The sequence below is a fragment of the Syngnathus floridae genome, chromosome 5 (assembly GCF_059516105.1).
Source record: "Syngnathus floridae isolate MCC-2025c chromosome 5, RoL_Sflo_1.0, whole genome shotgun sequence".
NCBI classification, from domain to species: Eukaryota; Metazoa; Chordata; class Actinopteri; order Syngnathiformes; family Syngnathidae; genus Syngnathus; species Syngnathus floridae.
Window position 1 is genome coordinate 5,902,077 of NC_142417.1, and position 18,616 is coordinate 5,920,692.

Below are 18,616 nucleotides of genomic sequence, written 5' to 3' on the forward strand. Positions count from 1 at the left end.
TTCTAATGAAATTGAATGAACTAATTGAATGTTGTCATGTCCCAAAAATAAAATGTGACGGATATATACAGAAGTAGTTTGTAATTGAACTCTATTCTATCAACAATACGGTAATTGTTTTGCGGGCTACTTTGTCCTCATGTTTATGTATACCACAGATAAACGTAACCTCCGACATTTGACGCTCATGCCCTGCATTCCGGAAGCATAAAAGCAGACGAATTTCAAAAGCCTGTTGACGCAAATTCACTCTGTACACCTGTGGCCTTGTGTTTTCCCATGTTATTTGTGCTTTGTTTGTCGACCCCCCCCCCTCACACACACATACACACACACACACACACACACTCCACGTTGGAGTGGCTGTGCTGCCATCACATTTGCACCATGTGGAGAACCTTGTTGAAGTATTCATTCGGTCCAGTAGTCCTGCAGGACGTTGCTTTTTTAATTGTGCATGAGTGAGTCGTGGCCTCTAACAAATTAACACTCAAGTGATAGCTTCGTAATGTCTTTGTCTCGGCCGCGGTGTTTGTTTTCAATTTGGCTGTCGAAGTTTATCGCCACTTTTTTTTTTTTATCAGTTTGTTGCTCTTCTTGCACTCCTTGTTTCTATTTTGAGCAGATGCATCTCAGCATCAGCCATTCTCGCACAATGCTCGAGCAAGTCTGGAGGTGACAGAATGACTTTGCATTTTTCCTTATAAATTAAAAAAGTGAGCACTGGCTGAATTTGAAGTGTTTATCTGATTTGACGCTCGGGAAGCTCTTTTTTTTTTTGTGTGGACCTAAATAGGATTCCAGTAGAGAATTGAAACCTTTAATCCAGACCTTGGAGCGTTTTACAAATAGCTTTTTCTTGCAGATATCTTAATTAAATAAGAAACATCCAGACCTCCCAAGTGAAGCCTCAAAGTCGCCAAGTTTGAATTTCGATGGGAAAAAAAATCATGTACAAATTGTGAACATTCATAGTATGTCAGGATGTCAGGCGAGTCATCACTGCTCCTCAAAAGAAATCTTTTCAGCCATCCTCACAGGATGTACTTTGGGTTTTGGTGACACTTTTTTTTTTTTTTTCTTGAACGAAGCACAATGATAAGAAAGAAAGAACATGAAAAAAAAATCCATTTGAAGTTGATGAAGTTTGGAATTAGAACAGCGTCACAGAAGGGATTGTGTCAAATATTTCTCTGTGTGTGAGTATGCGTTTCTGTTTCAAATCAAGTAAACCACTGACGACTAACCCACCAAAATAAAAGTATTTTCTTGCGTTGACAAATGTTAGCATAAAAAAAAAAAGGAGGCTACTTCCATTATTGCTTTTTTGCAGTGTACAATCATCGACTACAATTCCATGTAGCTGTGTCATCGGCTATTACTTCTGCCAGTCGGGTTCTGGTACTGAAGGAGCCTTGGAAAGCTGTAAAAATGACTCTCTTGTCACCCGTTTATATCAGAGAGCATATCACTTTTATCACTGGCAAGGGTCTTTGCTTATTCGCATGCCACTAAAACATCCAAATAAAATCTGTCTTGTAGTAGTTCTGAATCACAGATGTGTGTGTCACAAATGTTCTTTCTATTTTTTATTAGTATTCACTGTATGCCTCGAATTGTCCAGAATTAAATTGGATTCACAGTGACGGGATTAAAACTTCAATTTGTCCATCATCCCCATAGCCCTGCGCAAATATTTTGTCCCCCGTAACGTCTGTGTAAGGAAATGATTTTCCATGTGTGTTGCACCCATGAAATTGGCTGGCACGGAAAAAAAAACAAAAAACCAAAGGTTATTGACCTTGCGCTTCATCCATTGTGAATGTGTTGTTTGAAGGAAATGATCATTTCCAGTTGTGAATAACTTGTTTTATTGTTAATGTGTAAACTCCTTTTTCATCGGTGGTACGGTCCGTCTGTTCAAGGTTGATGCTCTATTATTCTACCTCTATTCCACAGAAAAGCGGCACACGAGCTGGAATGGGGGATGCGATGCTCAGGCTCCCTCATGAGACCTACAGTTAAAAATGCCAGGATTTGTGATATACTATATAAAAAAAGATGCATTATTTCAAAATATAACCTGTAGAACCCCCTTTTTAAAAAAAAAAATATTTTTTTTTAAAAGTCATGGACCACAGAGAGCATTGTTTAAAGGTATCAGTCAAGAGAGTGGTACAAAAAAAATCTCCAAAGCAAGAAAAAGAAAAAGAGAAGACATGGGACAGTATAAAATAGTTTTCTCAATTGCCATTGTTGTCTTTTCTCCCTGTTTTCCCACTGCAGCGCTGTGATTAAATTCACTATGAAATGTAATATCAGAAGTTTTACTTAATTCAATTCTTTAGAGATAGCTGCTGGAGGCTAAAACCACTTTCCTTCACATTACAAATGGATGATTGTTTTTGGCGTTTCTCATCCCAGTAATGATTTAACCATACACACAGCAGCAGGCACAGTCAGCCCAGGGTAGTCGTTTGTTCATCATCTAAGGCGATTGTTTCTGACATATGTCTTTTCAGCTTTAGCAGCTATTATGGTGAGAATACTGCAACTTAATACCCAATATTTACACGCACAAATGTACTTCTCTGTTGCCTAATGTTGTTGAGATTATCATTATATTTGAATTAAATTACTTCATTTTTATAGCGTAGAAGCTCTAATTGGTCAACTGCTGATTTGTTCGAGATTCAAAACAAAAGTTCTCAATAACAGAGCATTTAGGTGGATTTTATTCCCCACTCTTTTTTTTTTTTGACAATTAAATAAAATTAGTAACCCATTGGTCTTAATTCAGGACTTGTTTAATATACAGTAAACGAAAAGCGGAGGCGGATTCGGGGTGAGAGTTTGAACTCCAGTAAATAGTAAAACTCGTGGAAAAGAACATATCCTCAGTTCAGCGTGGCACAGAGCCATCTGACAAATTGCCAAACGTGCTAAACAAGGCATGCACCGGCACGGAAATCAAAATGTGCCAGTTTTTACGCTCGACCGCAGCTGCGCTTTCTACGAAAAGAGAATCCTGAGCAAGAGACGATCCAAATTTAACTCCTTTGTTCGATACGAGCTCAAGCAAAGAGTCCTGTCAAGTGATTAGGAAGGGAAGCAGAGAACAGAAGTAGTTTTTATTTTCCCCCTAATTAATCTTCTCTTACCGCCTCCTTTGTAAAATACCAGAAAATGCATTTTACCGTCCTTAGCAGCAGGAGTACTTTAAAAGCCATTATAAAACAATTATAATTTTCTTGACTGAGAACCAAATGGGACAGACAGTTTTTCTGTACAGAAGAAATGTGTTTTTTCACATTAGTTGGAGGAAAAACGATGCTGACACAGCACACAGATTTAGTGGAGGGAGAAAGTGTTGAGGAGAGAATAAGCTAGGGCAGTCTCTGAGAGGTGGGAATAAATCAGATCCCCAGAGCACGGAGGAACTGCAAGTCCTGGGAGATGTGAAGCGGGCATTGGAGTGATGTTGATGGATGGTAGAATGAGTTGTCTGTTGTTTATCACCGCAGTTAAGATGTTAAGTAGCCTCATGGTATAGCGAGGGAGAGGAAGAAGATAGGCAGGGAAGGGACATGGAGGAGAGGACAAATAATTACGCCAGACATTGAGGTTGACAGTTAAGGGGTCTAAGTTGAGAGCTGTACACTTGTGAGGATATTGACAATAGGCTCATAAGGTGGAGACTGAGTGAGATTTTAGAAAAGTTTTACGTGTGTGTGTATAAATATATATATGTGTGTGTGTTTTCTTCCCCCCATTGCCTCATTTTCCATCTGCGTTTCTGTTTGCATGCCTTAAATACCAATATCCTCAACCTCCCTAGTCTACATTATTGAATTACATGTCGCCTGGTCTAGCAGACATATCAAGTTGTATCTGATATTATTCGTTTTTAGAGTCGTCCGATCTCTGCTCTCGTCACCCCAAATGTGTTGAGCCTTCAAAGTTTGCCATTCTAATTCTGCCAGTGTCTTTCCATGTCATTGAATCCAATCACCTACATCTTCTGGGAACAAGTGTATGGGGTGTTAGAAAAAATAATAAGACGGTCGCTCGCTCGTAAGTGAAGATAAATCTTGTGTTCTCAAATGACTTCCAGAAACGTAATTGAATTGGTCCTGTCATCCATTCCCAAACCCTTGAGGCTTCAGCCTTGTGATCGCAGAGACAACATCTTATTCTCCCTCTGCAGAATGCCAGTGTCACACTTACCTCATCTCTGACTGCTTTCAAACCACAAAACTTTTTCTTTTTTTTTTCCCCCTGCTGCCGATTCAGGGAACGGCAAGCAGCGCGGTGTGGGAGAGGCTGTGTAATGAAAGGGGAAGTTCTGAAATCAATCTGGAAATCCCGAAGGTTTCTGGCGTACAACCGTTTGAGCACTGCTGATATGATACGACTGAGAAATTGGTTCGCCCTCATTTACATTCATACGGCATATAACAATGGATAAGTAACAAACCTGTGATTAGTATTGACCGGTTATCGTAAATTTGTAATTTGGTGGGTTAGTAGAAAGATTTCATTTTTCTTTACTGTCCCACTAGTGGGAATATTGAAACGCAAGACTTTTTTTTTTTCAGCGGGGCAGTCAAGCTTTAGTTCTTTCTACAGAATCACTGACTCCAGCAGCACCCTTGTATTTGGGTCACGGCTGCAATGCTTAAGATGAAGTAGCTATTTATGAATTTCGCAGCGTTCTAATCAAGTGCCACGTAGCCACTCGGCCCTGCGTAGTCCTGCATCTCACTCTAATCGCCTTGCCAGTGCGTGTGCTTTTGTGCATCAGCACTCTCGATGCATGATTTTCTTTCGATTAAATGCGAAGGCGGAGAATAAGCAAAAGACTGAAAAGCTAGGTGAGAAAGAACCTAAGTGTTGTTGTTTTTTTTTTCTTCGAATATAGTTTGCCTTGCAACAGAAGGAGCTTCTATCATGTTGGCTAATTGTATTGATTCCATCTGTCAGTCAACTACTTTACAAGTGCAACTATCGTCGAGTATGCTCTTGTCCGTCTGCCGTTGAGAATCAGCACGGCCACACAAGGGCCTGCCAGAGGAGTTTGCCCATAATTAAAGATTGTGCGGCAGCCACATGGTTCCCATTAGGGCACAATATCACATCCCAGCCATGTGACTCGGTTTTGTCAGTCCGACTCGCTTTCCCCTTTTAATACAATTAAACGGGCGCTAATTCGGCTGAGCAATTTGCCCGTAGCGGTGCCGCTCTGAATAAGCAGCAGCGATCAACCGCAGAGAGTGATCGGAGTTTATATCGGGTATTCGCTTCCATATAACTGCATGCTTTTTGCTTTCGATTATTATATACAGAAGACAGCCAGTTCTTCGGCAGTTCATCATCCAAGCCGCTCATCATGAGTTCACTCAAGTCCAGATGAATCTCGTTATGTGAACTGAGATTCCGGTGCCCTAGCAACGGACATTTTTCATCTATTTTTAATTGAACACTTCCCCAACAAAAACTTTCTGGTGAATATATACAGTAGCGCATGGCAGTTGTTAAGATGCTATCGATATGTCTAATCGCGGAGTGTCCTCCTCTAATGGAGGGGAGTGTCTGTGCTTCTCGGGAAGTCTGGCCTTTCGAAATGTCAACGCCATTTCAAAGAACTGTCTTTGCAACGTAAAGATTTCGGTCCTTCATCCTCCACTTGTCTTTCCGTTTCCAATCTGTCGCCTGTTCTTTGGTGCTTTTAACATTTCGTCGTTGGCTAAGTCTTCTCAAAGACTCCACAAATGTCACTTTGTGCTTTTCCGTTGCGGCATGAATAATAGAAAATAGAAAGGCATTGGAAGTAATGTGGAGTATCCCCCGAAATTTTTTGTTTTTTTTAATGCTACGCTTAGCAAAAAAAAAATGCTCAGAAGTCTTGAGGTGGAAATCAGTCATTGAAGAAAAATGCCTTTATCAATATTAACATTTTATTTGAATTGAAAGTGACTTCCTGATCTAAGGTTGCTTGTGCCGCTAGTCTTAGTTTGCTTCATATTTAACAAAAAGTACGACAGAGTCGATGTGCTCTTTTGGACTGATTAAAGCAACCACAGTTGAAAATGACCACAAACAATCCTCCTTCAAATGAGTTGTTTTCCGTTTATTGACTTTATGGAGTCTAATACACGTACAATATCACGATATCAAAAGAAATTCCCTCACAGCAGAGAAATGCGCCGCAAATCCCGTGCCGTCGGGGCCCGACTGATATGAATCTCACACACTTGACCTTAACACGGAACCTTTAAACATTCAGACAGCGAGTGAAAGTGCTTTGCTTTACCAAAGGTCACTCCCACAGATTTCTCCCGCTCTGCTATTATGCTTGGCAGTAAGGCGGAATATCGTGAACCCAGCAGCCTTCCAGTTTTTGACCTCGGGCTGAATACATTCTTGGACAAATATAGCCTTGATCTGTCTTTACACCCCATTTGTTGGCTTGGTTTTCACCATTGACTACATTCACGTCACTGTTAAGATTGCTCATAATGTATTCGGAAACCAATCGATGAATTTACTCCAAAGTTGATTTTGCATGAATTTAATACGGAAATGTCTTCTGCCCTGTTTAGATTGTTGAGTTATGGACGTCACTACTCTCTGATCTCTCGTTGGTTTAATGTGCCATTTATGTAAATCTCCATGGATTATGTCCTTGTTTGTTTGAGGATTGAAAGAGCAAATCCTTGAAATCTTGCTGACCTCCCCCCCCCCCCCCCCTCCTCCTCCTTCTCCACCAAGAACATTCTGTCTATTCACACTGCAAAGCCAGTTGTATGCATTTTCACTCTTGGCTGTCCAACAGCACATTGTTGAATTTTCATTTTTCTTCACCACTCATTTGCTTCTTTGGAAGACAAATCGATATGCTATGTTGAACTTGCTCACCTCGTTGGTTTTAGCATTACAGCATTGCACTTGAATCACGTAGGATGTTTAATCCATACTACTAAACGATGCTACAATTCAAAAGTTGTTTTATTTCCTTAGGTGCATGAGTTCCTCTTTTTTCTTCAAATAGTACTTTGATTATGCAGTCTATGTATAATGACGGCATTTGCTTTAACAAGGGCCAGACGAGGCAATCTAAAGTCGTCTGCAAGAATCAGGAAAAAAAGACCCAAGTCCTAATCGGGGTTAATACAAAGGTCACATCTTTACTCACACCATGTAGACACTGGATTTGGTGTTGTGGTATCTTTTTCCTCTTTCTCTCACTTTTTCTTTTTTTTTTTTTTTTTTAGCACTGTAGCGATGAATACCTGAGCCACTATTTGGGCTCTTTACCTCCAAAAGTGATACAAAGGTCATCTACACGACAGTGTAGCCATAACATCCCTAAAATCACGTTTTTAAAAGAACCCACAAATCAAAAGAACCATCCAAGTTGAGAACCTGCCTGGTTTTCCTGGATGATTTCCTCCCTGCCTTATTGAATTGCCTCCAAATGCTTCCCCTCCAAATATGGCCTCAAGCTTCATCGCTGGTATGATGCGCGTAGCATTCACTTTTGCTCTGGTTTGTTTTTGTACGTTGCAGAGTTCTACTAGCACCCTCTGGGCTGGAAGGGAGGGAACACACACGCACGCACACACACGCCAAAAGAGCTCCTCTTTATGAAGAAAACTCGTGGCGATTCGTTTCTTTTAATTGGTCACTAACAATTATTTTTTGCCCCAGCCTTGGAATCACCATGAACTAACAAGGTTCATTACCAATCTATGTGATATTTTCATAATGTGGGCTTTGCACGAACACATTTACTTCATTATTGTCACTAGAGTAGTTGCGGTCAGAAGAGGTCCGAATAAATGGAATGGATATTCAGAGCGCCAGTTTGAGTTAATGGAGTTGTATGTGATGTCAACTTTAGCCCCGCAGTCGTGCTGATTTTTACCGCTTCGATTGTTGAATCTAGAGTAGAGTGAATTGTATGCATTGGAAATTTAATGTATTAAATCAACAAATATTATAACAGTTAACAGGTGTCAAGCTTTTAAGGGCACAAATGTGTTGAGATTTTTTGCTTAAACAAAAATAAAAAGTTTTGGGGTCAAACCTGAGAGGGGTATGCCCCCTCTTTGGATTGACAGTTTGTGTTCACTCTAATGAGATTAACTTTTTGATGTCGTCAGTTTCTGCGTTCAGCAAACTTTCCAATGTTAGCAACGTTTTAAAAACGCAATACAGATTTTAAAAATAGAAGAAAGGCCTTTGCATCACATTGTTGAAGGTTAATCTTTCACCAGAATGTTTCTGGCTTGTCTTTGTTGGCAAATTTCAGCTAGGCCTTCCTATTCTTCTTATGAATAAGTCATTTACATCTTCTAGTTATTCTTACTGTTCATGATCACGACCTTCACTCCTGCCCTCTGGAAGTTGTAGCTGATGTCATTAATTGTTGTTTCAGGGTTTTTACACCTCTGCAAATGTTTGTCATCCAACTGCTGTTATTTTCTTAACTTTATTGAGCAGAGACTCGGAGGACGCAAGGGGACTCGAGTCACTATTGTAAAAGCTCCAAGATTTGATTTAGATTTGGGACTAAAAGACTTGAATTAATGATGACTTGGAAGACTTGATTGTTGTTCGTTTTATTTGAATGGTTGAAAGAGAAAATGTAATGTGTAAAATGAGTTGATGTAGGATTAGAGTATTAGTCTAGAAATGGTATTGTCGCGATTTTAGGATTGCAATCATCCAACCGGCTTGAGGCATAAAAAGTACACCCTCTCAGATTCGATGACTCTTTCATCTCTTGTTGGCATGCCGAGAGTTATTTCTCTGGCTAAAAAAAAAAAGAAAGACAATTTTTTAACCAAACAATGTTTGGAATGCAAAATTAATAACAGACTTCAAGGCGAGACTCAAATTCATCTCAAATTCAGGGCACATGGACAGGTCTTTACTTACTTTTAAAAAATGATCCAAACATGAGGAAACCTACTACATCCTAGACTGCAAGTCGAAATACCATTCCACCATGACTAATGATCTTGAGGCTAGTGATCAGCAGCTACTGACTGGCTCCGTTCAGTGCAAGGCATCAGAATAAGGTAATGACAAAAAATGTGCTGTTGTATTGTGTACTCACACTTATGTACTAAAACTGTTTTACATTCTCAATGACTGTGGATTGAACCTTGAGGTCCAAAGAGAGGGTCTTGCAACATAGTCTTTTTTGTGAATGTATTTGTCCATAAGAAGGTCATCGCCCTGTGGTCTTTTGGAGATACTATAGGTGTTAAAGGAATCAGATTTATAATTAATATCTTGAATGCACGCTGCAGCACGGAGCCATAGGCAGCTGTTTGATGCTACTGTATATACTCTGCTCCCCTGGCTCCTGTGCAGGAAGCCAACACGTGTCCAAACTCGTAATACATGATTACTATAGAAACTGCAGTTGTGGTCACAATAGAAGACAGGGATTTATGACTGATCACTTGGTGTTATAGACAAATTTCGGATTCACGGTGGTGTTTACAAATCGTTTCCGTCCAGAGGCTGAATAGATCCTACCTTTGAAACATTTTAGAATAGAGGAAAAGGAATTTTTAATATTTGGGAGCCAATGTGGATTTTGTTCGATTTTATTTTTTTAACTGTATGCAGGCTTTCTTTTTAAGTCAAGTTTATTTATTAAATAAAATGAATATAAATGAATAAATAAACTGGTTTTGACACTGGTGAAGAATATTTCCAAGAATACCACCACGGTCCATTCGGTATTTTACTTGTATTATTTTCTTGATCTGCTAGTGAATAGAGATACTCGTTATAAACATTGCATTATTAAATATGTTGTGCTGAGACGTGCCTTGCATGATATTTAAATCCCTGCACATTTGGAGACAGGTTATTTCAGCCTTGTCAAGTCCACTTAGAACTTGTTCCCATTTTGCAAATTGTCAAGCACCTCTGTTGTGTTTTGCGTTATGAAAAAAGGCAAACTCGACATTAGGTGTCAAATGACATGTTACATGTTCCTGTTCAAACTGTTTTTGATGAGTATTTCATTAGACAATCTCAGTGGGGTAGTATTTAATGAATTAAAAGTCCAATCAAAAGACCAAGTCAGCCATCCGATCAACGTACAAAACACATTTGCATTCAATGTGATGAAGGCAACTCATACTGCCCACGTGAAGTGCTTTTAATAGGACGCGTCAACTATAGGAGATGCTTTGCATTACAATTAACTTATCACTGCTGTTTTTTTTTTTTTTCCAGCGTCCTTGTCAAGTACAAATACAGCGCATATTGTAAAATGCAGTCCGGCTTAAATGGTCTTCATTGTAATGCTATGTGCAGACCAAACACGTTCTCAGTGTTCCCAGTTGGCGCGGTTGAAGTGTTGGAAGTGGAGATTTTGCTCCTTCGCCCATCGTGTAGGTCTGAACTTTTGGCTGTGGTGTTTCGGCGACTGAAGGTTGATGTTGAGAACCATTACAGAAGAATAGAGTGTGCATTTATTTTTCGTAAAGCCTTTGGTGTTAATGTCAGTAGTTGTTCATCAATAAAGTTCAGGGCCTGATCGGGGTAATCCTCAGCAATCTATTTCCCTGATGAGGAAAATGTGCTGAGATCAAAAGATTGGAGAACATTTCTCCAACATGTGTTTCAATCCATGGTTTTCTTATTTGTCAGCTTTTTCATGAAGATCCTGGAAATCCTGCTGACGCCGGTGAGCCGCTCTTATTCGGCCTAATTTGATTTGGAGTCTATTGCGGCGGGCAACTTTGGGGATATTGCCAAAAGGCTTGCGTATTTGTGTGAGGGAGGAAGTGAGATGAGATTCATCTAAGATAAGTGTCTTCCTTTATTTATACCAATAGCACTGATAAGGCAGGCAGTGCCGTTCTTTATTGCTATCATTAGTTTTATTGGTGTTGTTAATGCAATGGTGTGTTCTTTTGGCACTTTGAAAGCAGAGAAGATTAGTGGATCAATCACAGTCAGATTTAGCTTGTGGAGGGTAACCATTGAGTGAAATGAGGAAATGCAGGCGCAGGAGGCAGAAAAGGAAGCTAAACGAGGGGGAAAAATGATATGAACGGATTAAAAAAAACAAAAAAAAGTAGGCACGGAGGAGTTTGAACTCAAGGGACAGAAGGCAATTGGGGAGAGGATGGATCGTCTCGGATAGTGTGATGCGATTATAAAAGTGATTTAAATGCAGGGCAAAACAAATGTGCACAATAAGGAGGAAATCCGTTTTTGTTTTGTTCTCAAAATGGAAAGATAAGATGCTGGCAAAGAATAAGTGCGAGCGCGTAGCAAAAATATAGTCACCAGTTCCCCCGCAATAAGGAACTGTATTTAACGACGGGTTAACTTCTCCATTGAATGAATGTGGGAAAACTTAATTCACTGAATAAATTGTAACAAACATAACTTGTATAGGCTCCGTGAAATGAAGACAAGCAAAGTGAAGTTGGAAACATGGACGGAAAAACACGGGCAGAAGAAATAGGGCGAGATTGGCAAGAGAAAGACGGCAAACATTTTTAAAGAGTGATCTAAGGGGAAGATAGGCTGTCACTGGGGAAACAATGACAGAGGATTAACCAAAGGCGATCAAAGATGACTAAAGACGAAATGTTGGACATTGTGTTGACATTGTAAATTTAAACAGAAGGGATTTCAGCTGTCATGGAACAGTGTGTTGAAGGTTATTACCTCCCATATATGGTCAGAGTAGAGGCATGATTGTAAATTTACGGTGTTTAAGATATTTCTCTCTCTCTCTGGGTATGTCGCCCTGAGTGAGTGAGTGAGTGGGTGAGTGAGTGAGGTGACACAACACGATCACATGTGGAGACTTGTGTTGTCGTCGTGCTGCAGTGATTAGGGCTCAACATTTGCAGGATTTCTGACTTTCCCCAGCGGAAGAAACTAAAGCTGTGTTTTGTTGTGTTGTATTAGAGGAGCTCTTACTTGCTGCCATGGGGATGTGTCTATTGTCTACTTGGCCTATTTGTGTTTCTTCCTGGCTACTTGAGAAGAACAAGGTTGTCGGAAGAAAATGAGAAGCAAATAAGTTTTGTCAATGTATTAGCACACCATCTGAGATTGCTTGTTTCTTGGCATTGTGCTGTCTCAGCTCCATTTTGAAATGCTCAGGCGACTCGGACTTATTTTGGGTTTATTTGCAACACTTTTTTATTATGCATTAAATATATCATTTTCTATGACAGTATAATCTAAAGTCAGCAAGGTTTATCTTAAACGTAAAAGGTTGCACGGCAATTTATTGACAGTTTTCTGTTTATTTACTTGATGAGGTTATTCAAAGAATGTAGACTTTTCTGTTGAAGAGCTACACAATGACTTGATTGAAATTCATGACATTTTATTGAACTTCTTCACAGCTACGGTAATCGCCGTTTACAATCACCCAGAAGAACGGGGGTTAATTAGTTTGTCCGCGACCAAGGTGCTTTTGTTTTTTAAACAAGGTAAAGTAGTTTTTATTTGTGCACACATTCATTTTTTTTCCTATTGCAGATCTCTCACTAGTGCATTTCTGAATGAATGAATAATCATTGTCGAAAAGGTGTAAAGGAGGAAAATTGGAATAATGTAACTAAGGCTAGCAAAGCCAGTGATCACAATCAATCCTCTTTGGTTTGCACATCAGGAATTCTAGCCTTGCATCTGTTGTTGCTCCTTCCATTGTGTGCACTGCCTAGTCTGTCTGACTATTCCATCCAACAATTTTTTTTTTTTCTAGACTAGGGTTTATTGTTGTGAAAAAGACCAAGGTAGCGTGGTGCTTCTCCCTTTTTGAGAGAACAAATCCAGCTTATAAAACATTCACACTCTTTGTTTCTCGTCCTTTCAGAGAGAGCAGATGGGTTCGTGTTGTGTTGGTCTTCGTAGGCTCGTCACCCTTGTCAAGCCACTGGTGCTTTAATGAGCTCACCTAATGACCCTCTCTCAGTCTGCCTCTCTCAAACACAAAACCACCAGACCCCAACTTTCCTCTTTTTGGTCACGTCACCGCAATGTCGTACTTATTACGTACGTATATTTGTTGACGTTTCTTTGATGCAATTGAGAATGCATCAACAGCGCCTCTGCTGGTTACAGCCATGTAGTGCACTTTGACTCAATTGTTTTGCGACGGGATGAATCAGCCGAGGATGAATTGGTCGATTCAATAATCATTCTTTTATTCTGCCCATTTCTCCTTTTCCCTTGACTTCTAAATCGTTGATTTAGAGAAGCATTCGCATGGAACCAGTTTCCTAAACTTCCCCAGGTGAAAATCCAAATTCCAAATTTGATATGAACTCCTGCAAGGCAAACGAATGATAAATAACGCAGCAGACGTGCATTTGCTCCCACAAACGAGCATGCGACTCCATCATCTAGCATGCGGTGAGCAGTATTTACGACCTATCCCGCAAAGCAGCCATCAGGGCGACAGAGAGCTTTCGGTTTTTCTCTTGGGGACGTCTCCCGGCGCCGGCCGTTTTATTCCTGTTACCGTATGAGATTAGGTAGTGCCCATGAAGACTAATACATTTAAGGAGGTCCCGTGTTTCTCCCCATTCGTCATCTGTAGGTCGGACACCAGCAAGCACACTTTTAACTCTGCTCGCCATGTAACCAACAACTGTCTAATTTCCTTTGAATTTTTTCATTATGGAGTGTAATCACGCCACCCCAAGACTGTCACCTCCGTACTAAATGTGTGTGTGCACATTGTAGATTCCTTGGAGAGAGTACAGAGACCCACCAGGTTGTAAAGACTTGCAGACTATTGATTCGACTTTTATCACCGCAGCGAAGCATTTTATTACCTGTTAAGTGTCTGTTCTTTAGTCATTTTACTGTAAACAATCGGAATGGAAATTCACTTGCCGTCCACTCGGCAAAGTGACTCCTGTGCGGCAGACCCGGAGGCCATCGTCGAGAGGACCTTCAACTGGTTTGTGGGTCAGGAAAGCTCTTGTTCTTTGCTTGAATGATTTTTATCTTCCACTCCTCCCCTTATTTTAGTCGCACTCATCCACTTATGTTTACGAGAGAGCCTACTAGAATACAAATGAGTCAAACCCTCCAGTGACTAATGCTTGATGTATTCTTTGTGTTATGCCCTGTCCAGGACATGGAAGGGGGTCCTTATTTCCCGAGATGTAATAAAATGATTTCTCCTCAAGAAGTCGTTTTACCATCAATCAATAATCTGAACCCAAAAAAAAACACAAACTTGAGAGTGAATCAAGGCACGAATCAATTGAGTGATGACTGCTGACTTTTTTCCAACTTATCAAATTTGTTGTGTTGCACTTTAAAGCAAAGATATCAAACGGAAAGCCTCGGAGCTAACTAGCTTCGTTGCCCATGAAAGCAAATTAAATGTAACTACTGACTTCTAAATTCACTTATAACAGCATTTTTTTCCTTCATCAAAGGCTTAAAGCATTGGATGCCAGAATTTTTCATTATTTCCGATTTTAGATTCAATATGTATAACTGTGTGATAACTGAAGTTACTTCAAATTTAGTAGGGACTCAATTTGAGTGGCGTGATTTTTTTTTCTCAGTAATTTGCTTGAAACTTGAAGGTTACGGCTTGAGACCTACTTATGACTCGCACCTATGAGGCACCTCCGGGATGAACGATCATCTTAATTAAACAACATTTCCAGGCAGGGTGTGTGCACGTCTGTTCTGGCATGAGAACGTCCTCTACAGGCATCGATCTCACCGACCCCCCCGTGGAGAGCCAGGTGCACCGATTTGGCTACCCCCTCTTCTGACATTAACAATATGTTCATTATGCAAATGTATGTTTGTGACCGGCTGGTGGCAAACTTGGGGGAGGCATAGGAGCCTTTTAGATTTCATTGTCCCTGTTTACGACCAGTAAGCGGTGACAGCTCTGACGGTGGCTGAAGTGAAAACGATCAGCAAGATGAGACCATTTTTTCTCTCTTTACCGCGGAGGGGAGGAGAATCTCTTGAGTGACCAAAAGAAATCCAAAACATTCCCTTTCAATCCTTTCAATTGGCCTCCATTTCATTCATACACTTGTACTCCGTCTACAAACATACTCACAAATTCCACATTTCTACATCCTTCAACGAGGAATAAATTTGCCTTTTTGTTAACATGGAGCACCTGATTATTCGGTGTAATCAACCAGTGACAGGATGTTAACATTATGAGCGTTTTTTTATCCCATTGATTTTCTTAAGTAGGTCACGTTTTCCAACTATTTAGAATTTGTCTAAGTGAGACGACAGCTCGTGCTGTGAACCTGGCTGCCATTAAAAGGGGCAACGAATAAAGGCCGCACTCAGCCGCAGAGGTGTTAGCAGTTAATCTGGATAATAAGAACTGACGTTGACGTTTGGCAGAGCGATGATGGCTTTGTAGTCACAATGTAAAATTTGATATAGATTTTTTTTTTAAAAATGTGTGATGCTTTCACCCATTTCAAGCTCACGGTGTTCCTCTTCACCGAGTTGGCGATGAATATAAAATATGCTAATCAGGGAAAGCCATAATAATTAATTGATCATAGAAAATTGTGTTGATTGCGTGGGCGATTGAACCAAAATTTCAGCTCATTGGAAATCTCGCTTCTATATAAATAATGCATTGCCTTTACGTAAGACCTACAATGAACCTTGGCCATTGAAGTGGAAAGTAAGCGGAAGGAAAAGAATAAAGAATTCCTTTAGTGTGAAGAAATCGATGCAGCCGTGCTTCGTAACTTGCAGCTACTGATTCACTGATTGATTTCCTATATGCGATTGCAGCAGTGAGACTGACCGTTGACGTATGTACTGCATAGTTGTGTGCGTAAACAGTATTAAGATTCCAGGCTTACTTGCGGAACGCCGATAAAAGCCCATCGCATTGACGTCCCAGTGGCGTTATCTACATAGTCGGCACAATCCTCCGTCTCCGGTGGATTGAAGAAACCCCTGGGTTGCTTTTAGGTATGCAGCGTATCACCTGATTATTTTGTATTGCTAGAACAGTAACATCATTACATGGTTTGTATTCTTAACTCATAGTTTAGGGTGAAGTATAGGCTACTTTTTTTTTCTTCTTTAGTCTGATAGTATAAGCTGCATATCGGAGGGTCTGTTGTTTGTTAGCAATTTCACTCAGGTCCGGCGTTGGAATAGTACAGTCGATTAGCTCGGCTCCAGGTGGAAGTGGATTATGTAACCCCATTCGAGCCTTTGCTTATTCTGTGGCTGCGTAATTTGCAGTTTAACTCCCTTTCCTCGCTGTTTTGCTACCATCAACCCCTGCACCTGCAAAGCATCACCGATTCCTGCAAACCTCTTATCAGTGTCTTTGCTCCCAGTGGAGTTGGTAATGAATGTGGGAACTTGAGCCAGGAGAAATGGAGCATCTCCCCACGGGGACGGGGAAAAGCTTAGACTTCAATTAGCCAAGTAATGGGACAGAGTGGGATCAGACGAGTAAGCTACAAAGACATAAAGTCTTCCTTTGAATCTAATAAGTCTTCCAACTGATGGATGATTACCAGCAAGAGGTTTGTGATGATGATCATAATTATCAGGATGACACTTTAAATTACACCGGATAATTTCATCCATTGGATTGAAAAAAAATATGTCCATGATCCGGGTGATCCAGATCTGTAAAATCTCAGAGGTAACTTGGTCCTTATATGATTGCATCAGCATTCCTTACTTTCAATTTTGAATATCATAAACCATTATGAATCCATTTAAAATATGTTAATTTAGAGAATAATTTTGATATTTAAGTATCAATAAATATTAAATATATGTTTATATGAATAATATTTACTGTATATTATATTATTATTATGTAATATATAATAAGTTTGTTTTTTTAGGTCTCAGTTCGGCTATGCAAAATTTCAATGACAAGTTAAATAAGCAATTATTCCAGTTGCTGGAATGTCCTTATTTCGAACTCGCATTTCCTTGCCAGTGACAAATTGAACATCATAATGTAACCCAGAGAAGTCAACGGTCTATATCTGTCACCTCTATGTTGCTTTAAATCCCAAACTTGTTGAGACCAAATCGATATTGCAGCCAAGTAGTGACCTCCATTTTGCATCGGTGCACACTAAATCAACAATCGTTTCCTCCAAAGCAACAGTGTGCTTAACACAATGAATAATAAAGACAACTGAGCCACCAGTTCATTGACTTGTTTTATTGGAAGCACAGAAATAAAAAAAAATTGCCCTGAATCAATGCTTGATTGGAAATTGAACCAATGTCAAAGTAGCCACAGGAAAAGCGCAACTCTTGCCTCTCTTCGCCCGCGAGGATGAAAAGAAGACAATTTGAGATTGTGGAGGCGGAGAAGTGCTGCTTTAGTTGGTTGAAATTGCATCTATGAGCAAAGAATGATAGATAGGCCAGTACTCATATGAAATTCTTACCTCGAGAGAGCCAGGGGATAAGGTTGTTTTCTTACACAGACATTCCCTTTTTTTTTTTCTTGTTTGTTGTGTGTTCATAAAATGCTTTCAAACACCCAACTCCACCTCCTATCTTTGCCTTGGCAGATAACCGCATTGAAGGTTGGATTGGACTCATCATGGTGCAGCAGTTGAATGGCGGGATAACTCGAGACATGGTGATCCCACACAAAAGACATGCTGTAAGACCGCCGCATGCATGCGTGACCCTTTCCCATTGTTATTTGAACCCTGTGCATTCATTTTTTAATCTTTGTTCTTGCCAATCTCAAGGAAACAGCCCTGGCCCCATGTGCTTGGTATTTGATTTGTCTTGTAATTTCTGTTAAATAAAATGTATTCATCTAAGTAGAAAACAGCTGTGAAGCTAGCAATGGAAAATAATTCAGGGCAGCACGGTACAGTAGTGTGTCAGTTTTGTGGTTTGAATTTTGGTCATCCTGATTGTAGTTTGCAAATTGAAATTAATATCCAATAATCAGATGCAAGCATGCCACTACAGTTGCGTCACTTTAGTAATTTAGTCTGTATTATAAAACACGCAGGGAGTCCCACAAGATCATTTGCCATTAATTCTAAAAACAAATGCAACCCCAGAATGGCTCTTATCAAAGACCCAACAATATTTAACCTACAAATGGGCAAGATACGTAGTAATAAACATTTGTTTGATCATTACACTATAAATTTACTATGGTCCTCCTCGCAGGATTTGGGGGGAGGGAACCTTTGCAGTTCTCCATTTTTGTATTATAGTATCTTGGCAAGACACTTACTCAGTGCACTGTTCCGTTTTCTCAGATCATTAACATTGATCAAAGTCATTGATTTCACGGGATTCATTAGCTTGTTATATCTAAACTGGATCAGTGTGAATTCGAAGCAATGCATCTTGTCATTGCCTTAACTCCTTGTTTTAAGGCAGAATTAGTATTCATAGTCATTCTTCCATTTTTTTTCTTGCCTCTTTGTATTTTATTGCGCCACAAGCTGCACTCAAATAAAAAAGAGCTCAGAAGTACAGTTAATAATTTAGGTAATAAGTAAATCTTACGACTGTTTTTCTCCATTATCACTTTTTCATGTTTATGTTACTGTTACTGATAGCGCATTTATTTTACAGC

The 18,616-nt window shown here is 39.9% G+C and overlaps 1 protein-coding gene across 3 annotated transcripts in view; it reads left to right on the forward strand.

Annotated features, from left to right (window-relative positions):
* The window catches only part of gpat2 (glycerol-3-phosphate acyltransferase 2, mitochondrial), a 39,054-nt gene that overhangs the window by 4,409 nt on the left and 16,029 nt on the right, over nucleotides 1–18,616 (forward strand). For 2 of the 3 annotated variants that reach the window (XM_088375281.1, XM_088375279.1), the window contains exon 3: nucleotides 17,580–17,674. In XM_088375281.1, the coding sequence (XP_088231407.1) occupies nucleotides 17,612–17,674 (63 nt within the window). In that variant the 5' untranslated portion in view covers nucleotides 17,580–17,611. The remainder of the gene's footprint in view (nucleotides 1–17,579; nucleotides 17,675–18,616) is intronic. The other variant, XM_088375280.1, reaches the window with a different exon arrangement.